The 25,156-nt window shown below is 41.4% G+C and overlaps 1 protein-coding gene across 3 annotated transcripts in view; it reads right to left on the reverse strand.

The window, feature by feature from the left end:
• ift54 (intraflagellar transport 54) overlaps window positions 1-25,156 on the reverse strand; it is a 174,724-nt gene that overhangs the window by 67,365 nt on the left and 82,203 nt on the right. The window contains exons 8-11 of one of the 3 annotated variants that reach the window (XM_043693118.2): window positions 22,278-22,364; window positions 17,539-17,559; window positions 11,647-11,740; window positions 859-942 (exon numbers count right to left, since the gene is read on the reverse strand). In XM_043693118.2, the coding sequence (XP_043549053.1) occupies window positions 859-942; window positions 11,647-11,740; window positions 17,539-17,559; window positions 22,278-22,364 (286 nt within the window). The remainder of the gene's footprint in view (window positions 1-858; window positions 943-11,646; window positions 11,741-17,538; window positions 17,560-22,277; window positions 22,365-25,156) is intronic. The other 2 variants (XM_043693119.2, XM_043693120.2) reach the window with 2 other exon arrangements.

The raw sequence follows: 25,156 nt of genomic DNA on the forward strand, positions 1-25,156 counted from the left end.
ATTATGTAATAAAATGCATTACTCTTTTTTGAAAGAATTTGTTACTCTTAGTAATTGCTATAAACTTACATTTTTTTACTAATTTAAATTTGAGCAATCAGATTCCTTATTCCTTGCTTCCATTAAGATAATATTCCTGGTTTACCTCCTATCTGTCAATAACTCTACATACCTTGATGATTTTTCTTGATTAAAATTCTTTTCCCCTTCAGACTGGGCTTTTTCTCCATCATGTTTGGGATTAAAAGGGCTTATAAACTACATAACCATCATCACATAAAATATCTTACTACTATTTCAATAATATCACTCTTAAATCTAATTCCAACAACTTTCAAATGATTTTATGTCATATTTCTCATACTCGAAGTAGTTTACGTATTCTTTAATTTTGGGTGTGCCCAAGAGAAATTAATTACAATTTAACAATAAACAAACAAAACATTCCCAGCCTTACGTCAAGAGCGTTTTTGCTTTCATAATTTCAGTTGACAAATCTCACTGGTTGGAGCTGTTTATTCATTCAAGGGGCTCAAATAATTGCTATAAACTTAATTTTTTTACCAATTTAACTTCAAGCAATCAGATTCCTTATTCCTTGCTTGCTTCCTATCTGTCAATAACTCAACATACCTTGATGATCTTTCTTGATCGTTGAGGAAGCTAGAGTACAATCACATGAATCTTATTATTTAATTATCACCATGCAATTCACTGATAACATGTATTTTACCAGCAAAAACATCTTCAATTTATGATATAAGAACCCAATGAATTGCATGACATTGTTTTTGCTTAATACATAGCAAATTTCCAGGACATCCACTCAACAACAATAATCATAAAAGAAAAATCTACCTTTCTGAAGGGGAGTCTGGACTTTCCTGCTTCTTTACTCTGGGAGGTGCTGGTCTTGCACTGCCTGGTCGAGGTACTCGCTTGCTGTTCAAGAACACAATCTTTTATTTCAATCACATAATAATGAATAAAAGTTTAAAATGCAACAACTATGACATGAGGGCAAACTGTTCTACAGTGAATTGTTGGATGTGTAATACATTGCCTGAGAATTTTGTGAAGGCAGATTCAACTAAGGCATCAAACGAGAATTGAATAATTATCTTAAAAAAAAGGAATTACTGAGCTATGGAGAAGATGTGGAGGGGACAGTCAAGGTAAACTGTTCTCACAGGCAGTCAGCATGGACATGTCAGGCCAAATGGCATCCTTCTATGCTAAAATCATCATATTTCATTCAGTTTGAAATTAACTTACATCATGAACAGAATCTTAATTATCGAGAAATGAATCTCAAGCCAAAACCCAGAAAAGCAGCAACTATGTTTAATGTTGAAACATTCAAGCACTATCCAATTCAGAGATATGTAATAACATCTCTGAACAGGTTAAGTACAAAATATTTACCTTGAAGAGACCTTCTATGGCAATAGTATGTAAAGTTAGTAGATAGCGTACAGGAGGAGCAGATAGTGATGGGGACTGTCAGAGAAAACGGCAGAATATAGATAGATTGAAGAGCTGGGCAGAAAAATGGCAGCTGGCGTTCAATCCGACCAAATGCAAGGTGATGCTTTTTGGAAGATCCAATTCAAGAGAGAACTAGACAGTAACTGGAAAGTCCTGGGTAAAAAGGAGAGATCTGGGTGTTCAGGTCCATTGTTCTCTGAAGGTGGCAACATAGGTCAATAGAGTGGTCAAGAAGGCATATGGCATGCTTTCCTTCATCGGACTGGGTTTTGAATACAAGAGTTGGAAAGTCATGTTACATTTGAATAAGACTTTGGTTTGGCTACATTTGGAATACTGCATACAGTTCTGGTCGCCACATTACCAAAAGGATATGGATGCTTTGGAGAGGGTACAGAGGAGGTTCACCAGGAGGGTGCTGGCTATGAAGAAAAGTTGAGTAGATTAGGATTATTTTCATAAGGAAGACGGAGGTTATGGGGGCATCTGACTGAGGTCTACAAAATCATGAGAGGTATAGACAGGGTAGATAGCAAGAAACTTTTTCTCAGAATGGAGGACTCAATTACTAGGGGTCAGAGGTTTTGGGGAGATTTGCATGGTAAGTTTTTTACGCAGAAGGTGGTGGATGCCTGGAACGCGATGTCAGTGGAAGTGGTAGAGGCAGGTGCAATAGCTTCATTTAAGATGTATCTAGACAGATACATGAATGGGCAGGGAGCTGAAGGGTTCAGACATTTACAATATAGGCAACAGATTTAGATAGAGAGTCTGGATCAGCATAGGCTTGGAAGGCCAAAGGGACTGTTCCTGTGCAGTAACTTTCTTTGTTCTTTATACTCCACTCTGACCTCTTTCAGTGAAATATATTGAGAGGAAACGTGAACCTGTACATTTGTGCAGCAAGTATAGAAAACTGGTTTATCACTTAAATAGAGACTGCAGAACCCAGGTAGAGGGCTCTTGATGTCCTGGTACATGAATGACATCAGGTTTGCATGTCGATACAAGAAATTAAGAAGGCAAATAGATCATTGTCTATGGGAAATGGAATTATAAGATACGGAATTGCTTGCCACAACTGTTTAGAGCACTGATAAGGCAACACCTGGCAGCACTATGTACAATGTTACGATCTTCTTATTTAAAAGTGGGTGGAAATGCATTACAGGCATTTTAGAGAAGGCTCATTCAACTGATATCTGGCATGAGCTGGTTATCTTTGGGAAGAAGGGTTAGATAGGTAAGTCTGTACATATTGGAGTTAAGAAAAATGAGAGGTGATTTTATTGAAATATACAAGCTCCCAATGGGGCTTGATAGGGTGGATGCTGAAAGGATCCTTCCCCTTTTGGGTAAGTGGCTTCATTAAATACTTTTAAATTAAAAGATATTTAGTTTCTTTACTAACAATAGAGCCAATGTTTTTAGGGAGAAACATAGAAATCAGGTGCAGGCGTAGACCATTCAGTCCTTTCAGCCTGCACCACCAATCAATACAATGATGGCTGATCATGAATCCCATTATCTCATTCCCACCTCTCCCCATACCCCTTGATCCCTTTCGCTGCAAGGCTACATCCGGCTCCCTCTTGGATCTATGAAATGGCCCAAACAGCTTCCCGCAGGAAAGAATTCCACAGGTTCACAACACTTGAGTGAAGAAATTCTTCCTTACCTCAGTCCTGAGTGGCTTACCCTTATTCTTAGATTGTGACTCCTAGATCTGGACTTGCCCAACATTGGGAACATTATTTCCACATCTAGCCTGTCCAGTTCCATCAGAATTTTTATATGTTTCTATGAGATCCCACCTCATTCTTCGAAATACCAGCAAATACAAGCCCAATCGCTCCAGTCTTTCTTCACATGTTAGTCCTGCCATCCCAGAAATCAATCTGGTTAACCTTCGCTGGACTCCCTCAATAGCAAGCATGTCCTTCCTCAGACTAGGAGACCAGAACTGCACACAATTCCCAAGGTGTGGCCTCACCAAGGCCCTGTATAACTGCAGCAAGACATCCTACTCCAATACTCAAATCCTCTTGCAGTGAAGGAGTACATGCCATCAGACACGCAGGTTTCATTGCACCTCACCTTTTCCTATACTGCCACCATTCAGATAATAATCTGCATTCCTGTTTTGGTGACCGAAATGGATATCCTTACATTAATCCACATTATATTGCATTTGTCAAGTATTTGCCCACTCAGCCACAATCTGTCCTAATTACCCTGCAACCTCTTAGAATCGTTCTCACAGCACACACTGCCACCCAGCTTAGTGTCACCTGCAAATTTGGAGATATAGCATTCAATTCCTTCGTTCAAATCTTTAATGTATTATGGTGAACACCTGAGGCCCCAGCAGTGAACCCTGCGGCACCCCACACATCACCGCCTGCCACTCTGAAAAGGACCTGTTTATTCCAACTCTCCGCTTTCTATCTACCAACCATTTCACTATCCAAGTCAATACATTACCTCCGATACCATGAGCTTTAAATTACCTAACTAATCTCCTGTGTGGAACTTATGAAAGTCTAGATACACAACATCTACTCATTTACCATTGTCTATCCTACTGGTCACATTTTCAAAAAATTGCAGAAAGTCTGTCAAGCAAGATTTCCCTATAGTGAATCCATGCCGACTAGGACCAATTCTGTCCACTGCTTTCCAAATATTCAATTATTACATCCTTAAGGACTGACTCCAACATTTTCCCCACCATCAATGTCAGGCTAAGTGGCCTATAATTTCCCATTTTCTCTCCCTTATTTTATAAAGACGATTTACATTAGCTACCCTCCAGTCCAATGGAACTCTACAGAATGCTGGAAAATGATCACCAACGCATCTGTTATTTCGAAGGTCACTTCCTTACGTACTCGGGACGGAAATCATCCCCTGGAGGCTTTTTGGGTTTTAATCCCATCAATTTCCCCAATACAATTTCCTAACTAATAAGGATTTCCATCCGTTCCTCCTTCATGCTTAACTCTCTGTCCCTAGCAAGCCCAAAGATTATTTGTCTCCTCCTTAAAGATAGATCCAAAGTATTTGTTCGACTGGTCTGCCCTTTCTTTGTTGTCCATTATGAATTCACCTGATCCTAATTGCAAGGGACCTATATTTGTCTTCACCAGTCTTTTTCCCTTCACATAACTATAGAAGCTTTTGCAGTCAGTTTTTATGCTTTCCACAAGCTTACTTTCAATTCTATTTTCCCTTTCTGAATTAAACCCTTTGTCCTCTTCTGCTGAATTTAAAAGTTTAAAAAATTCTCCCATTCCTCAGGTTTGCTGCTTTTTCTGGCCAATTTATGTGCATCCTCTTTGACTTTTAACACCGTTCCTGATTTCTCTTGTTAGCCATAAATGAGTCACCTTCCCTGTTTTACTCTTACACCAGACAGGGGTGCACAGTTGTTGAAGAGAAGATGGGAACATGGAATTAAGGCCACAATCAGATCAACCATGATCTCAATAAAACGGCAAAGCAGAGGTGCTGAATGGCCTATACCTGCTCCTAATTTATACATTCATAAGTCAGGCCACAAACAAACCTTCCATAACAACCCGAAGAAAACAACAGTCAAGGTAAAGACAAGGGTCAATCTGGTCCAGATACTAGAAGGCACAGTGCTTCAGACATCAGTGATGAAGTGTAGTTGTGCAGACCAAAAAGGAGCCACACGCCACTTGTTGATGTGTAACTGAACACAGAAAGGCAATGCATCACTGGTACCTTTGAAAGCAACTTCAACAGCCGGGTTAACCATGATATTGCACATCACTCCCCCACCCATTCACCATAGAACAATACAGTGCAGAACAGGTCTTTCAGCCCTCGATGTTGCGCCAACCTGTAAACTAATCTAAGACCATCACTCTATACTATCCCATCATCATCCATATGCTTACCCAAGGACTGTTTAAATGCCCCTAATGTGGCTGAGTTAACTACATTGGCAGGCAAGGCATTCCACGTCCTTACCACTCTGAGTAAAGAACCTGCCTGTGACATCTGTCTTAAATCTATCACCTCTCAATTTGCAGCTATAGCCCCTCGTACAAGCAGATGTCATCATCCTCAGAAAAAGACTCTCACTGCCCATCCTACCTAATCCTCTGATCATCTTGTATGTCTCTAGTAAATCCCCTCTTAGCCTTCTCTCCAATGAGAACAGACCCAAGTCCCTCAGCCTTCCCTCATAAGAACTTCCCTCCAGAGCAGGCAACATGCTGGCAAATCTCCTCTGCACTTTTTCCAAAGCTTCCACATCCTTCCAAAGCTTCCACATCTGGGGCGAGCAGAATTGCACACAATACTCCAAGTGAGGCCGCATGAGCGTTTTGTACAGTTACATGACATCACGGCTCCAGAACTCAATCCCTCTACCAATAAAACCTAACACACCGTATGCCTTCTTAACAGCACTATCAACCTGGGTGGCAACTTTCAGGGATCTATGTACATGGACACCAAAATCCCTCAGCACATCCACACTACGAAGAACCTTTCCATTGACCCACTATTCTGTCTTCCTGTTATTTGTTCCAAAGTGAATCACCTCACATTTATCTGCATTGAACTCCATTTGCCACCTCTTAGCCCAATTCTGCAGTTTATCCAAGTCTCCCTGCAACCTGCAACATTCTTCCACACTGTCCACTGACTTTAGTATCATCTGCAAACTTACTAACCCATCCACACATGTCTGCGTCCTGGTAGTTTATAAAAATGACAAACAGCAATGGTCCCAAAACATATCATTGTGATGCACCACTAGTAACCGGAATCCAGGCTGAATATTTTCCATCAACCACTACTCATTGCCTTCTGACAGAAAGCCAGTTTCTAACCCAAACTGCTAAATCACCTTCAATCCCATGCCTCCGCTTTTTCTCCAATAGCCTACCATGTGGGACATTATCAAAGGCTTTACTGAAGTCCATGTACAGCACGTCAACTGCCTTACCCTCTTCTACATGCTTGGTCACCTTCTCAGAAAACCCAATGAGGTTTGTGAGATACGACCTGCCCTTGATGAATCTATGTTGACTATTTCCAATCAAATTGTTGCTTGCTAGATGATTATAAATCCTACCTCTTACAATCTTTTGCAAAACTTTTCCTACAAAAGACGTAAGGTTCACTGGTCTATAATTACGTGGGTCAGCCCTCCTACCCTTCTTGAACAAGGGCACAACTTGCAATCTTCCAGTCCTCTGGTACTAAACCTGCAAATCAAGGCCAAAGGCTCGCCATCTCCTCCCTAGCTTCCCAGAGAATTCTTGGAAAAATCCCAGCCGGCCCAGGGGACTTATCTACCTTCACACCTCCTCCTTACTAAACTCAATCCTTACAAGTCTAATAGCCTGTATCTCAGTTTTCTCCCCTACAATATTCTCCTTTTCTTGTGTGAAAACAGACGAGAAATATTTGTTTAGCACCTCTCCAATCTCCACAGGGTCCACACACAACTTACCACTTCTGTCTTTCACACGCCCTATTCGTACCCTAGTTATCAATTTATTCCTCATATATTAATAGAAAGCTTTAGGGTTCACCTTTATTCTAACCTGCTAAAGACTGCTCATGTACCCTCCTTGCTCTTATTAATTCTATCTTTAAATTCCTCCTAGATACTCTAACTCTCTATCGCCTCAACTGAACCATCTCACTTAAACATTACATAAGCCTCCCTCTTCCGCTTAACAAGAGATACAATTTCTTTAATAAACCACGGTTCCCTTACCTTATAGCTTCCTCCCTGCCTGACAGGGACATACCCATCAAAGACACACAATATCTGTTCCATAAACCAGCTCCGCATTTCGACTGTCCCCATCCCCTGTATTTTGCTGCCCCATCCTATGCCTCCTAATCTTGCCTAATTGCATTATAATTGCCCTTTCCCCATCTATAACTCTTACCCTGTGGCATGTACTATCCATTTCGATCACTAAACTAAACGTAACTGAATTATAGTCACTCTCTCCAAAATGCTCACTTATCACTAATTAAACACGGCCTGATTCATTACCAAGTACCAGATCCAGTGTGGCCTTCCTCTTGTTGACCTGTCGACATGCTGTGTCAGAAAACCCTCTTGCACACATTGGACAAAAACCGATCCATCCGACGTACTCGAGTTATAGCATTCCCAGTCAATATTGGGGAAGTTAAACTCCCTCATAATGACCACCCTGTTCCTTTCCCTCTTGCCCAGAATCAATTTGCCAATCCTCTCCTCCACATTCTGGAACTTGGCGGAGGCCTATAAAAAACTCCCAGCAGTGTGACCTGTCCTCTCCTATTTCTAACCTCAGTCCATACCACCTCAGTAGACGAGTCCTCGTCAAAAGTTCTTTCAGTCACCGTTATACCATCCTTGACTAACAAAGCCACACCTCCCCCTCTTTTTCCACCTTCCCTGATCTTAATGAAAGACTAAACCATGGAACCTCTAACATCCATTCCTGACCTTGCTCTATCTATGTCTCCGAAATGGCCACAGTTACCTATCCATGCTGCAAGCTCACCCAACCTTATTCCGGATATTCCTGATGCTGAAATAGACACACTTCAACCCAGCCTGCTGTCTGCCAGCACACTCCTGTGACAGTGAAATCCTATCCTTGTCCTCCCTACTCTCATCCTCCTGTGTACTGGAACTACAACACAGGTTCCCACCCCACTGCTGAGCTAGTTTAAACCCACCCAAATAGCACTAGCAAACTTTCACCCAGGATATTAGTACCCCTCTGGTTCAAGTGAAGACCGTCCTGTTTGTAGAGGTCCCACCATCCCCAGAACGTGCCCCAATTATACATAAACTTGAAACCTTCCCTCCTGCACCATCCCTGCAGCCACATGTTCAGCTGATACCTCTACCTGTTCTTTGCCTCGCTATCACGTGGCATGGATAACAATCCAGAGATAACAACTCTGGATAACATCATGTATAATTAGGTTAGTACTTCCCAGTTTATTCACACATATCTCCCCATGTGATAGTAGTAACTCTTTCAGGTTATTGGGATTCAATAATTTATCCCAATTTTTGACAACTTCCTCATTGTCCAATTTAATTGGAGGAATGTCCAATTCAGAATCCTGTGAATTTGGTTCTTCCTTCTATGTTGTAATCATTCACACCTTCTCCTCTTGCTTTCCTTCCCTGTCAAAATACCTTTTTGAGCATATTCACATGACACACTCTGAGATTTCTTCCTGTCTGGAATTCCTATCAAGTAGTTCACCTCACTCAATTTCCTCTCAATTTGATAAGGTCCACTAAACCTTGCTTTTAAAGGTTCACGTACTACTGGAAGTAGTAACACCAGGAAGGAAGTAACACCAATACCTTATCCGCAATAGCAAAATTGTGAATTTTTGATTTTTTTTATCCGCTTCTTGTTTTATTGTATGCTGCAATACTTTTAAGTGCCGTCCAGCCAATTCCCCAGTTTTATTTAGTTGTTCTCTAAAATTTGACACATAGTCCAAATGGGTTGTCTCTGAATTCTGATTTATTAATTTCTCCTTAATCAATTTTAAAGGTCCTCTTACTTCATGCCCAAAAATTAATTCAAATGGAATGAATTTGATTGATTCATTTGGTGCATCTCTGATCGTAAAAAGCACAAACTGTACTCCCTTAGCCCAATCATCTGGATAGTCCTGACTATAAGCCCTCAACATGGTCTTTAGTGTTTGATGCCACCTTTCTAGTGCTCACTGCGATTCTGGATGGTATGTAGTAGATTTAAATTGTTTTATTCTTAAGCTATGAATAGTTTGGACGTGAAGTTTGACCCTTGATCTGACTGTATCTCTACTCGTAGTCCATATCTAGTAAAAAATATGAGTAATTCTTCTACAACCCTTTTAGCTGGGATGTTGCATAATGGGATTGCCTCAGGAAATCTAGCTGATACATCCATTATTGTTAATAAATACTTATTCCCACTTTTTGAGGTAGGGGACCTACGCAATCAATCAAGACTCTTGTGAAAGGTTCCTCAAATGCTGGAATAGGTATTAAAAGTGCAGGTTTTATTACTGCCTGTGGTTTTCTGATTAGCTGACATGTATGACATGTCTGGCAAAATTGAACTATATCCTTGTGCAGTCCAGGCCAGTAAAAATGTCTTTGTATTTTAGCATGTGTTTTCCTCACTCCTAAATGATCTCTTAGTGGTAGCTCATGCTCCACTCGCAGCACCTCCTTTCTATACCCTACTGGCAAAACAGTTTGATGAACTTCTGCCCATTTCTCATTTGCTTGAATGTGTGATGATCTTCATTTCCTCATGAAGACATCATTTGTTAAGTAATAACACATAGGGATGCATTCATTCTCCTTCCATGTATATGCTTTTGATACAACTGCTTTAAATTCTCATCTTTCTGCTGTAACTCAATAAGCTTAGCAGAGCTAAAGATACTTGCATTTTTAACATTTGGCTCCTGCTCTGTCTCACTTATCTGATCAAAAAAAAAGTTTTTGATAAAGCTATTTCAGCTTCCTTATCTGTGCCTTTTGATCTCTCCTGCTTCAGCTTGTGACTCCTATCTTATCCACATGAATGCTAAAATTCTAAACAGGAACAGAAATTGCTCAAGGAACTCATCTGGTCTGGCAGCATCTGCAGAGACAAAGCAGAATTAATGTTTCAGGTCTGCTGACTGTTTTTAAGAACTACTGGTAGCTAGGAAAAGGTGATACATATGCAGAAGACATGGAGGTAGGTGGGGTAAGGAATAAGTGACTAGGTGGAGATCTCCACCTATTCACTTGCTTACTCCTCTCTGTGTTCCCCTCCCCCCTGCTGTCTTCAGAAAATGTACTGCCTTTTCATAGAAACCCTACAGCGTGCTTTGGCCCAACAAGTCCACACTGATCCTTCTAAGAGTAACCCATACAGACCATTCTCCTACCTTATTATCTTATATTTACCCCTGACTCATGCACCTAACCTACACATCCTGAACACTATGAGCAATTTAGCATGGCCAATTCACCTAAACTGCACATCTTTGGATTGTGGGAGGAAACCAGAGCACCCAGACGAAATTCACACAGACACTGGGAGAATATACAAACTCCACACAAACAGTTGCTCGAGGCATCTATTAGCTATTATTAGTCCAAAAGAATGGCCACCAGATCAGAAATGTTAACTTTGCTTTCTCTCCAACAGACACTGCCAGACCCACTCAGTTTCTCCAGCAATTGCTGCTTTTGTTTCAGTTTCCAGCATCAGTAGTCCTTAGTTTTATTTTAGTTTAAAATTACACTTGTGCTAGATATCTAGTAGAATCAGGAAATAATCATCTTGAACAAGAATGAATCTGACCATCTTCCTTTGACATTCACTGGCATTACCATTGCTGAAAGCCTCACTATTCAGTATCATGGGGGTTACCATTAACTAGAAATTGAACTAATTCAGCTGTATAAATACTGCAGATACAAGAACAATTCAGAAGCTAGGAAGTGAGAGGCATGGAACTCAACTCGCAACTCTCCAAAGTCTGCCCATGATTTACAAGGCATATGCCAGGAGACAGAAGGAATATTCATCTGCCTAGATGAGTGCAGCTCCAACAACACTCAAGAAGCCAAACACCATCCAAGACAAAGGAGCCTACTTGAAGGCACCTTATTCACCACATTCAATGTTCACTCCCTTCACTACCAATGCACAGTGGTAGCAGTGTGTACCATCTACAAGATGAACTGCAGCAGCTCACCATGGTTTCTTTGACAGCACCTTCCAAACCCATAACCTCTCTCCACTTAGAAGGGAAAGACCCCCCAGATGCATGAGAACATCACTACCTGCAAGTTCCCCTTCAAGTCACACATTGTCCTGATTGAAAATATACCACTGTTCCTTCACTGACTTTGAGTCAAATTCCTGGAACTTCCTCCATAACAGGATTAGGCATGCACCTAATGGACAGCAGCAGATGAAGAAGGCAGCTGACCATCACCTTAACAACAATTAAGGATGGGCAATAAATGCTGGTTTAACTAGCAATCCCCACATCCCATTAATTAAATTTTTAAAAACTGTACATGCCACATGAAAGAGGATTTATCAGCTATGCTAACAATAATTAAATGTAAAGACATCAAACCTTTGTGCAACTTGGGTGGAAAGTTCATCAAGAATCTCTCCATTCACCTCTGCTGTATGTTTCCTCTCAATGGAATTGTGGGCAGCTTCAAGTTCTGAAAATATTGACGCAATCATGAGGATGTGTAATATTGGTAAAAGAATGAGTCAAAACATTATCTTCAACAGACAAAGTGCTGAAACAAAAGCTACTGTTGTACGAAAACATTACTGCATCTATCCAGTCTGTATGGATTGGTGAATGGGATGTTTTAAAATAAATGCAGTGGAAAAAATTTAAGGATTTAGCCCTCTGAGAACAGAGTGATGTATGCTTAAAGACTAGTCTAACAATTTTAGCACAGACATTTCTATTCCTTTGTATGAAAAACATAAAAATGGAGAAATACATAGCCAGTGGTTGAGACCTTTAGCTGTATTCAAAAGGGATCTTTTGACACAATGATAGCGTCTTTACCCCTGGACAGGTTCAACTCCCACCTCCTCCAGAGATGTGTTACTACATCTCTGAACAGATTGATTAGAAAATATCTTATATCAGAGCAAAATATACCTATCCATGCTTTGTACGGAACGCATATTTATTTGCTTTTATTTTTAAAAAATCAATTAAGTACACATGGACATATCTCCAAAAAAGTTGGAAGAATGACATAAGCTATAGTACAATTAAGGGATTTTCTTATATCGCAATTCTCTGATTACTGGCAAACTGTAGATAGCTTGCCAGGGCACAAACCTATCAATTTAAGAGATTTTTGAACTATCATAGGCCTCAATAGTAGAGTCCCTCTGGCCAGAAGATTGTTGGAAGCATAATCTTCAGTAAGTGTTTGTTTTGCTTCTTTATGGGGGGGGGGGGGGGGGGGGGGGGTGTGGAAATCATAGCAGACAGGAGGTGGGTGGAGGCAATGGGAAGGGAGGTGGCTTTTAGAGGCCAATGCCTTGCGATCTTCCATGTCACCTATTTCCTGCAAATGAAGGTTGTACAATCAAGCTCCAAGAAAAGACACCCTGATTTTTCTAGCTTGCAGGGAAGTCAGGTGATCTTGGCAGTGGCAAATTGAGATTAAATGGCTATTCATTGACAACCTAAAGGCCTTAACCACTGGAATGTTGAATGAGGCCCCAGAGGACCTTCTTGCCTAGAATTTAATCAGTGAGGTAATGAAAAGGGATATCTCACTACAGCCAGTTAATTCCCCTTTTCACCACCTGAAGGGATGGGAAAATTCCACCTTTAGTCACATCAATACAATGACTGTATTATATTGTTACAGCTACAAATTTAATTCTATTAACAATTTATAATATTGATTTTCATTTAATTTTTAGAACTTTTGCATTAGGACTCTGACTGGCATTCAGAGCTTATTATTGTTACCTTATGGCAACTGAGAATTAATGTAGTATCGCTTGGATGCCATTATGAGAAACATTCAAAGAAAGTTGAGCGCAAAGAATGGATCCAGCTTCTTTAAAGTTTAAGGCACATAAAATCCCTATGCAACTTTCAAAAGGATCACCTTTTCTGGAGTGCATTTTATGGTGATCTTAGGGTTAGTCCAAATAATGTATATTTATTAATAAACAAAATATTTCTCTCAACTTAAAATCTGTGAAAATGTTATAAAATTTGCATTACTAACATTGGAGAGATAATAGTGGAACCAAGCAAGGAGAGCTCCTCACAGCTGGGAGAGATATACACAAAGAAGGCAGTAGCTGAGCATGAAAACATCTGCTGAGAGCTCAAAAAAAATGAGCACCAATTTTCATATGCACAGCAGACACAGAAGTTGCTATATTGGTTAAACACAGAAACTTGAATAGAAAGCGGAAAAGTGAAGATGAATACAGATTTTACAGACAACAAACACACAGGCAAGGACTGGAGAATAAAGAAAATTTACAAATGGGTGGATGCTTTGCAAGGCCAGAGATTGAAGGTTTTCTTTTGAGGAATAGAGATGATGGCATTTGAAAGCAAGCAGCAAAGTACTTGAGGAGAGGGAACCATTTCAAATGTTAGCAAGAATGGAGGTCGAGTAGTCATCAGTTAAGTGCAAAAAAGCAGTAGGTCTTGGTCTGGCAAACATGAGCTTGAGGAAGCCAAGAGGAGAAAATAGAAAGAAGGTGAAGAAATATGTAGTTTGAGCTAAGGCAGGTGGGAACTTGTTGAAGGTGTTTGTGCATGCTCTGGGGGAGGAAAGGGAACAGAATGCATTACAGGCTCATCATGTGCAGCCCCTCGCAGATGAAGATGATTCTTCACTCTCAGTGTGAGACCATAGGTGGATATACAGACTTATTCAGCTTCTCCAGGCTCTGTTTCATTTGGGGCAGGTGGTAGGCATGGGAAGAGGTGGATCAGATGTTGGTGTGGCAGTACAGTCCTTTTGCTGTTTTTATCTGGCTTCCCCATTTTCCTGATAGCAAGTCTCGAGGTTCTCAATGCCTTCCTGGATGCTCTTCCTCCACTTTGGATGATTTTGAGCCAGTAATACCCAGGTGTCGGTGGGAATGCTGCACTTCGCTAGTGAGGTCTTGAAGGTATCACTTCCTCTGTCCACCTGGGGCTCACCAGGGAGCTGGGAGTAGAACACCTGCTTTAGAGGGGTCTCATGTCAATCATGTGGATGTTGTGTCCAGCCCATTGTAGCCAATTGAGAGTGCTCAGTGCCTCGATGTTGGGGATGTTGGCCTGGTCAAGGACGTTGATGTTGGCATGTCTTTCTTTCTAGCGGATTCGCAGGATCTTGTGCAGGCAACATTGGTCCAGCGTCTTGAGGTGTCTGCTGTAGACAGTCCACCTCTCACAGCCATGTCGGAGGGTGGGAACCACTACAGCTGTTTATCCACAATCTTGGTGTCAGATCTGATGTTGGTGTCCTCGATCATAGCTATGATCAGAAAATCATAGGTAAAGACAGAATCAGTGATGCATGAATCCCACTATGGTGGTGATGTGGGTGGAGGAGGTGGCATAGTAGCAATGTCACTGTTCATCAAATTTTAAAATTAGTTGCACGGTAAACACTATTCAAGAAAATTACTTTTTCTCATGAGTTAAATGAGAGAGAGAAGACAGAAGAGATAATTCATTGATAACCCTTAAAGAAATTTCATTGCTGGGCAGAATGTCAAAAGCACGAATGTTTTCTATCAATTCACTTTCAGAAATGTAAAGAAACTAATTGTATTTCAATAGTCTCTCATCACATCTACAAGAAATATGTCTAATGCTTCATATACAATGAATTACTTCTGGAGATGGAATTTCTGTATTAGAAATCAAGGTGCAACTTATGCTTGAAATTGAATGAGTTTTCACAAGTGAAGTTACACTTCAAATTTCTGTTCAAACCAATTTGCATAATAGTTTCATGACATAATAGTTTCCATCAACCAGTACAATAAATAGAAAATAATTGCTTACTTTTTCCCTTGCATTAAAAGTACTCCAAGATGCATTTAATAATTGCTAAGCAGGTCCAGTTTTATTAATACAGCTAAAAATGGATTTGTCACAAACAAAACCTTTCTAACAAATGTTCAACTCTCCACCTGTAAGGTAACTTGATATGTTCGAATAAAAATTACTTGAAAAAGCTATACCAAACCAGCATACGCTAGTTAATTAAATCATACTGCCCAAGTTCTCTTTTTAATTCATCTTCTCCAGTGCCTTTGCATCCATATTTAATTTTGAGCCAAACTGAGCCAAACGAACCATTGGGAAAATCCAACAAGGAAACCAGAGCAGGTAACAAGTAGATTCAGCACATCACTTCCTCCAAACAACTTGCATGGTGCCCATAACCAATTTTCTCCTGGTAACACAGACTTGTCTACCAGGCTGCATCAGCTGCAGTTACCATACAGGGTCAGGCATCCAGCCCAGACTTGGACCAAGCTGCTCACTTGCTGTCTTAATGAGCATTCATCTGACATCTATTGGTATGCCTGCATGTTTTTGCAGTCCAGAACCAGTTGGTGCAGTCAGCATCATAGGTGAACCATGTGACAGCAGCCTATAGGGCGAACACACTGCATATGTATCAAACAGCAAGCCATGTCCCAAAGCCCTTGTGAAGTTCATAGTAGCAGCCGTCAGTCGGGGGTCCGATATGATTAGTCAAGCAGGCTCCAATACCAGTCCTGGACTCTGACCACAGTCAGTCATACTGTCAATGCAGTTTCACACATCGGGGTCAGTGCCTCTACATCCCAGTGAGTGGGTAACAGTCAGTCCTTTGTCTCCACTGAGGCCGGTCAAGTCGCTTGAGGAGATGAGGCACAATAATCCAGTGGAAGGGGTAGGTGAGGGAGGAGGATAGACAGGAGAGAAAAAAAAGAGGAGAAAAAAAAAGAGTAGAGCCAGTAAATATGGGAGGGTGGTGGATGGAGAGACAGAAGAGAGAGATATGACACTTGTACATGCATGTGGCTGGCTTGGGTTGGGACTCAAGGATGTGCGAAACTTTGTGGAGGTTCGGGCATCTAGGAAGGGGATGGTAATGTTTGGGCACTGACTAGCATATTCAGGCTGAAGCTGTAGGACACCAGCTGTAGACTCCTTGCTGTCACCTTATGTAGCAAATGGGAAGTGCATACTGGGGAAGCAAACGGCAACCACTACATTCACTGTGGACAGTGAATGTACCAAAGTGTGGAGGACTGGACTGTAGCAACCACCAGTCACTGGGTTTTCACAGGGAGGAACATGCACTACTCGCAACACAGTCATGCTGGATGCCTACTCAATGGCTGTCCTGCGGGATTGACTGCGTGTGTGTTGTACCTCCCTGACAGTGACTATCAGAGATTTCAACAAGGTCTAACTTCCTGCGCCCACAGCCACCTAAACAGTAGGAAATGTTGAACAAGAGGCCGAATGTGGCGGAATGACTCAATGCCATACATACGCATTACTCCCATGGTCTAACATAATGAATTAGGCACTTAGTGAACACCCCAGTCTTTTAATATTGTCCAAGAAGAAGTGATGCTGGATGATGCAATGAAGCATCTGGACCCTATGCAGAGACATGAACAACCACATGAATGGTGAAAACCAAACATCTGTAATGCACCCGTGAATTCGTTACAAAAGTGTGGCTTATGCCACTGACATGCTCTCAGCATATTTTTCTCTTCCTTTCCCTCCTGCTGCATTTCAGTCAGCTCCCCAGTTGTGTATATGGGTGGAGGAAGTTTTCTCGGTAGTGACATTAACGTCTTTAACGTCCAAAGGTCGAAGCAGGACAGGCAGGGTGGATGTGGACATCTAAGCCACCTTTGCAGTGTCCTGATTGGAAAGTATAGAGGAGCCACAGTACAGATTCCAGCATCTGCAGTAATTTGCTCCTACATTAAGTTTGAAGTTAGCCTGCTTCCAATCAGAATTGGAAGAAAGACCAGAGACTCTGTCAACTTACACCCTAAGCTGAACCAGAACACAAGATCAGTAGTACTCCTGTATAGTGCTACCCTATTTTCATTTGTATTATTTATACTCTAAGGAAAGCTTCCGGAGTTACTCCATGTTCTCCTGTTCCATTATTGGTTAAAGTTTCAAATAAAGAAATTAACATTGTGACTTGAGTTTAAATTATAAGACTTCAAATTTAAAACAGTGAAACTTAAAAGGCCAATTTGTTTTCATTAAGGTTGTGTTTCCTTTGGTCTATTCAAATAGCAAGATATTAGACATTTGGATCAATGACCTCATTTACCAGTTCAGAAGTCACATGACACCAGGTTATAGTCCAACAGATTTATTTGAAATCAAGCTTTTGGAATGCTGCTCCTTCGTCTGGTTATCAGTTCACCATTTACTTTCAGTTCTAAAGCAGACAGTAGCAGCCAATGCTGAAACATTAGTACTTACCCGCTTCGGCATCCGACTCATCTGCAAATAAAAAACATTATACACTACAATGAGATGTTTGAATCACCGGTTACACTTTCAATTTCAAATCCAAAATCAGAATTACAGCTAATTTATTGAAAATCCATATTTTAAATAATGTATGAGTTTTAAAAGCACCCAGAAGGACAAGATGTCACATCAAATTGTGAATGATTTATAGATTTTGGGGTATCTGACAGCATTCTGTATAGAATTAAAAACATTGACCGTTTTCTCAAATGTAAAAGAACCCACAAAAATGATTTCCATTTTCCTGACAAAAGTGGAGAAGATCACCATGGCTCATCAAAGTGTGATGCACTTTATTTTTATGCAAATTACCAACTTCTATCACTGCCATATCCAAGAGCTAAGAAAGTGAGGACTGTAGATGCTGGAGATCAGAGTCAAAGAATGTGGTGCTGCTGGTTCCCCAGCTTTTCCTCTGCTATATCAATGACTGAGCAGTTCATCAACTTCACCAACACCTTCCACTCTGACCTAGAGTTCACCTGGACCATCTCAGATGCCTCCCTCCGCTTCCTGGACCTCTCCTTCTCCATTTCCTGCGACTGACTCAACACAGACATTCACAACAAACCCACCAACTCCCACAGCTACTTGGACTACACCTCCTCCCGCCAAGCCTCCTGTGAAAAAGACTCTCCCTCATTGCCAATTCCTCCGCCTCAACTGCTCCCAGGAGGGCCAATTCCAGCATAGAATGTCAAAGATGGCCTCCTTCTCCAAAGGTCGCAATTTCCCCTCCCATGTGGTCGACGATGCCCTCAGCACATCTCCTCCACTTCTCGCACCTCCGCCCTTGAACCCCACCCCTGGTCCTCACCTTTCACTCCTCCAAGTTCCAGATACAACGCATCATCCTCCGCCATTACCGCAACTGACAAACAGATCCCACCACCAGAGATATACTTCCCTCCCCACCTTTATCTGCGTTTCAGAAAGACCATTCCCTCCACGGGTCCAACACCCCCGACCAATTCACCCTCCCCTGCCATCGCAAGAAGTGCAAAGCCTGCGCCCACACCTCCCCCGTCACCTCCAAGGCCCCAAAGATCCTTCCACATCCGACCGAAATTTACCTGTATTTCCACACACGCCATCTACTGCATCCATTGCACCCAATGTGGTGTCCTCTACATTGAGGAGACAGTGCCAACTTGCAGATCATTTCAGAGAACATCTCTGGGACACCCGCAGTGACAACTTCGTCACCCTGTGGCTGAAGACTAACTCCACCTCCCACTCCGCCAAAGACATGCAGATCCTGGGGTTCCTTCATCGCTAAACCCTAACCACCCAATGCCTGGGAGAAAAACGCCTCATTTTCCACCTTGGGACCCTCCAACCACACAGGATCAATGTGGATTTCACCAGTTTCCCCATTTCCCTCCCCCCCCCACCTTATCCCAGTCCTAACCTTCCAACTCAGCATCACCCTCTTGAATGATCCTACCTGTCTATCTTCCTTCCCACCTATCTGCTCTACCCTCCTCTCCGACCTATCACTTTCATCGACCTGTCACATCCCCAACTGCCTTCCCCCCCCAGTCCCATCTCTTCCCAATTATCTCTCAGCTCCCTTGGACCCCTTGGCCCACAAGCCTCATTCCTGATGAAGGGTTTATGCCTGAAACATCGATTCACCTGCTGCCTGACCAGCACCACGCTCTTCGATTCTGCCGTATCCAAGAGACTGAAAACAAAGGTTGCAATCTTCTGTGTAAGACTTCTTCAAAAAAATGTTTGTTCTACTCTCATGTAAGGCAATTCATTGTTTAAAAAAGACAATGCACATACAGTAAACAACTCCATTTTAGATGGGGGTCTTCATATGGTGTACATTTGTTGATGGCCGAAGAGGCCAACTCTCAAGAAGTATCACACATGAAGCTATGAAGTGTCGCTATTTTGGCTCTGTGTCAGAGTCTGTTCCCAATTTGCTATAGCATCAGTCATTGTGGGGGTGCATGCGAACCCTTAGGAGATGTCACCATTTCACTCAGTGGTCAACTGCTGACTTCCAGCCACAATAATCGATACCACACCTGAAAGCATCTAAAATAAATCTTTGGGCATTCTACTGAATCTCTAGCTCCAAACACGAACTATGGGATATGGGCCAAGTTCTGGCAAATGGGACTAGATTAGGTTAGAATATCTGGTCGGCATGGGCAAGTTGGACCGAAGGGTCTATTTCCGTGCTGTACATCTCTATGACTTAACAGGAAGTCTTTGGTATGCAATTGTCTTTCATCTTGCAGAAGTATCCAAGCCAATTAAGCTGCCTGTCTTAAATAATGCCAGGCTACTTGGGAACACTGCCTTTGAAAAAATTGCTACACTCTCAATTTTATCCTGCCAAGATATCGCCATAATATACAATAGACAGCAAAGGTGAAACCTCTTTTCTTAAATAAATCATCCAGTTTGCACACTGTCATGGCAAGGTGCTGAGAAGACAGGATCAAGCTGAAAGTTTATAAGGCCCATGAGTCAGCAATAACCATTCCCAATAAAACAAACAATCTAACTGCCTCTTGATATTCCCTGTGCAAACTATTCCAATACAATTACAATATTGGCAGCTACCCAACAATGTGGAAAATTGTCTAGATATAGCCTGTACACAAAACAGGACAAGTCTCACCCAGCCAATATCACCCATCAGTGTACTCTTGATCATCAGTAAAGTGACGGATGGTGACATCAATAGTGCTATCAAGCAGCATCTGCCTCAACAATAACCAAACCAGTGTTGCCAAATTTGGGATCCGCCATCTAGCTGCTAACTTTATTATAGCCTTGATTCAAACACTGATAAAAAGCTGAATTTCAGAGGTTAGGTGAGAGTGGCAGCCTTGACATTGAGGCTGCATTCAAACAAATGTGGCATCAAGGAACCTTAGCAAAACTTGATTCAGAGGAAATCGGGACAAACTCTCTGTTGGTTGGAGTCAAATCTGGTACATAGAAAGATGGTCATGATTGTTGGATGTCAGTCATCTAAGCTCCAGGACATCGCTGCAAGTATTCTTCAGGGTAGGTACAGAGGCCCAACCACCTTCAGCTGCTTCATCAAGTACGTTTCCTCCATTATAAGGTCAGGAGTGGAGATGTTTGCTGATAAATGCACAATGTTCAGCACCAATCACAGTTCCTCAGATACTGAAGCTGCCCATATTCAAATGCAAGATAATGTGGACAATATTCAGGCTTCGGTTGACAAATGGTAAGTAACAGCCATGCCACACAAAAGCTATTCAATAACCACCTCCAATAAGAAACAAACAATCTAACCATCTCCCCATGACATTCAATGGGGTTATCATCATTGAATCACCCACTATCAATATCCTGGGAAAGGTTACCATTGACCAGAAACTCAACTAGACTTGACAATAGCTACAAGAGCAGGTCAAAGGACAGGAATACTGTAGCAAATAATTCACCTCCTGACTCCCCAGAGCCTGTCCACCATCTACAAGGCACAAGTCAAGACTGTGATAGAATATTTCCCACTTGCCTGAATGGGTTCAGCTCCAACAACATTCATGAAGCTTTACACCATCCAAGATAAAGCAGCCTTCTTGACTGGCACCACATGTCAAGATCCTCTCCTTCCACCACTCAGTGCACACTGCTATTATGACAACATGCACTGCAAAAATTTACCAAAGATCCTTACAGAGCAATAGAACTGCAATTCTTTGCCCCATGATCATGGTTACAACGGTTACTAAGAAAAAAATATTTTAAAACATACTTGATACAATGAGTCAAGACATTGTGGCAGTAGCAACATTTTGAGCATTTGATTAATACATGACAGCCACAATGTGGGTAGAGGAGCAGACATGTTGCCGAAGCTTTTTGTCTTGGACAATTTACACTATAGCAGAAAACGTTGTTTGTTTGGCAAGTTGATTCAAATTGACAGAGGCGTTGGTAAGTAGAAAGCAACAGGCAACTATAATCTCCCCCACCGTCCAGTTATTTCAAAATAAATATAAGATTTAAATATATTCCTTCTCTTTGTTGAAAATGGGGTCCCTGCAAACGGATGCTGTGTCTGGCAAGTGTAAATAAGTTACATTACAAGTCAGGCTGATCATCTTAATTGGTGGATATTGTAGGCATTGGCACATTCAGGATTGTTCAGCAAGTGTTGCTCAGTCGTTGAATTGTGCATGCATGTCTTGAGATCAAATTCAGGGTTGCCCTGCCAGAGTGCCCAAAACATGGTGACCACTGTAGTCTCAGAATTTGTGATACACAATTTAGAAACCCATAATTCATATGGAGAGATGTCAATGTTTTTATAAATACAGGCTTTTTATTTTGCTGTTCATACACGTTGACGACATACATACCAAACTGTTTATTTTAATCAGGTTGCAACCTCTGCTAAAATATCCAAAGAATTAACATCATGAAAATCAAAACTTTAGTAGTGAGAAAATTAAACATTCATGGAGTAAATTTCCAAAACATAATTTGGAGACCAAATTTTGTATTTTAGCCTCATTTAAGTCGACAACAATATATCGAGAACAGTAGAAATAAGAAATTACCATTCATTAGGTTGCTTATTTTATCTATAATGTAGTGACATTGCAAAATTATACACTAGTATCTAGGTGTTGATTGCTACTTGTATAATCTAGTTAGAGGTCAATCTATCCAATTAACCTTACCTAACTGGTTTATAATGGTGTCTTTCTCAGGGTTTTGCTCTAACACCTCTTGCTGACTAACTGATGTTTTAGATTCTCTTTCTTCCTCTGACAGGTCGTGGCAGAAAGAATAAATTAGTGTTACAAGTTGTTGAAAAAAACCATTGATTGATCTTAACACTTAAAAAAGTCATTGCCTAATTATCAAAACATTTTGTTCGGCAAAGGTTGGGCAAACACAGTACATGACAAGGCATGCAACTAAAATAAAATGGTTAATGCTTGATTTAAAACAACTATTTTCTCCTTTATGGAGTTTGCAATTATGCAAAGTTGGCACACACACCTCAAGTAGTAAGTTTTCAATTTTAGCCAGGCTTTCCAGGGAAAACACTCCTGCCTCGGAATGGAAACATTTCAGTTATGCAAGCAAACTCCTAAAAATGTATTCAATGGCTTAGGCTTAAGCGAGGTATCAGTAAGCTTTCTTAACCTCTCGATCAAAATGCAGTATGTGCCTTAGGATACAGTATGCTCAACGTACAAGCACAAAAATATATAGATTGAGAACACTAAGCTTTGCACAGCAGTATAATCACCTTTGTAAAGTGGAAGGCATAATCCAGAGTTCACAGCTGAGAAAGGTGTTGAATTCTGGAGGATGCTGTATGCACTTGACAAAGTGTCACAAATAGGCCATAAGACCATATGAAATAGGAACAAGTGCAGGCTTTTTGGCCCCTTCAGACATTCAGCAGGATCATGACTGATCTGACACTCAAGTCCACTTTCCTTCGCTTTCCCCATAATACTTGATAAGTAGGAGAACCAAAGGTTATCAGTGGAGCATTAAGTATACACAAGGAGTCTGCCTATATTCCGTGAGATCTAACCTTGCCAACCAGTCTCCCTTGAGGAACTTTGTTGAATGCCTTACTGAAGTCCATATAGATCACGTCTATCACTCTGCCCTCATCAATCCTCTTTGTTACTTCTTCAAAAAAGCTCAATCAATAATTTCCTACGCACAAAGCCATGCTGACTATACCTAATCAGTCCTTGCCTTTCCAAATACATGTAAATCCTGTCCCTCAGAAGTCTCTCCAACAACCTGTCACCACTGACGTCAGGCTCACTGGTCTATAGTTTCCTGGCTTGTCCTTACCACCTTTCTTAAACAGTGGCACCACGTTAGCCAACCTCTGGTCTTCCGGCACCTCACCGGTCACTATTCATGATACAAATATCTCACCAAGGGGCCCAGCAATCTCTTCCCTAGCCTCCCACAGAGGTCTAGGGTACATTTGATCAGGTCCTGGGGTTTTATCCACTTTTAACCGTTTCAAGACATCCAGCACTTCCCCCTCTGTAGTATCGACATTTTTCAAGATGTCACCATTTATTTCCCCACATTCTATATCTTCCATGTCCTTCTCCACAGTAAACACTGATGCAAAAGACTCATTTAGTATCACCCCATCCACTGGGCTCCACACACAGGCTTCCTTGCTGATCTTTGAGGGGCCCTATTCTCTCCATAGTTACCCTTTTGTCCTTAATGCATTTATAAAATTCCTTTGGATTCTCCTTAATCCTATTTGTCAAAGCTATCTCATGTCCCATTTTTGCCCTCCTGATTTCCCTCTTAAGTATACTCCTACCGTCTTTATAGTCTAAGGATTCGTTCAATCTGTCCTGTCTATACCTGACATATGCTTCCTTCTTTTTCTTAACCAAAAACTCAATTTCTCTAGTCATCCAATAATCCCTACACCTATTAGCCTTTCCTTTCACTCTAACAGGAATATAGTTTCTCTGGACTCTCGTTATTTCATTTCTGAAGACTTCCCATTTTCCAGCTGTCCCCTTACCTGCGAACATCTGCCCCCAATCAGCATTTGAAAGTTCTTGCCTAATACCATCAAAATTAGCCTTTCTCCAATCTAGAACTTCGACTGTTGGACCCAGTCTATTCTATTCCATCACTATTTCAAAACCATTAGAATCATGGTTGCTGGCTCCAAAGTGCTCCCCCAATGACACCTCAGTCACCTGCCCTGCCTTATTTTCCAAGAGTAGGTCAAGTTTTGCACGTTCTTTATTAAGTACATCCACACACTGACTCAGAAAATTTTCTTGTCTGCATTTAACAAATTCCTATCCATCTAAACCCTTAACACTATGGTAGTTCCAGTCTATGTTTGGAAAGTTAAACTCCCCTCCGTAACACCTTATTATTCTTACAGATAACTGACATCTCATTACAAATTTGTTTCTCAATTTCCCGCTGACTATTATGGGGTCTATAATACAATCGATCATCCCTTTCTTATTTCTAAGTTCCACCCAAATAGCTTCCCTGGATGTATTCCCAGGAATATCCTACCTAAGTATAGCAGTAATGCTATCCCTTATCAAAAATGCCACTCACCCTCCTCTCTTGTCCCCCCACCCCTATCCTTCCTATAGCATTTGTATCCTGGAACATTAAGCTGTCTGTCCTGTACATCCCTGAACCATGTTTCTGTAATTGCTATGATATCCCAGTCCCATGTTACGAACCTTGCCCTGAGTTCATCTGCCTTCCCTGTTAGCCTCTTGCATTGAAATAAATCAGTCCTATCTTGTTCTCTGCTTTGTTTCTGCCTGCGCTGACTGTTTGACTCACTCCTTTTCCCCACTGTACCAGTCTCAGATTGATTTCTTTCCTCACTATCTCCCTGGTTTAAATCCTCCCGAGCAGCCATAGCAAATCTCCCTGCCAGTACATTAGTCCCCTTCCAATTTAGGTGCAATCCGTCCTTCTTGTACAGGTCACTTCTACCCCAGAACAGATTCCAATGATCTAAAAATGTGAACCCTTCTCCCCTGCATCAGCTCCTCAACCACACATATCCTCC

Source organism: Chiloscyllium plagiosum, unplaced genomic scaffold (assembly GCF_037043375.1).
Source record: "Chiloscyllium plagiosum isolate Xiang-an unplaced genomic scaffold, Cpla_swu_hap1 HiC_scaffold_7, whole genome shotgun sequence".
Lineage (NCBI taxonomy): Eukaryota > Metazoa > Chordata > Chondrichthyes > Orectolobiformes > Hemiscylliidae > Chiloscyllium > Chiloscyllium plagiosum.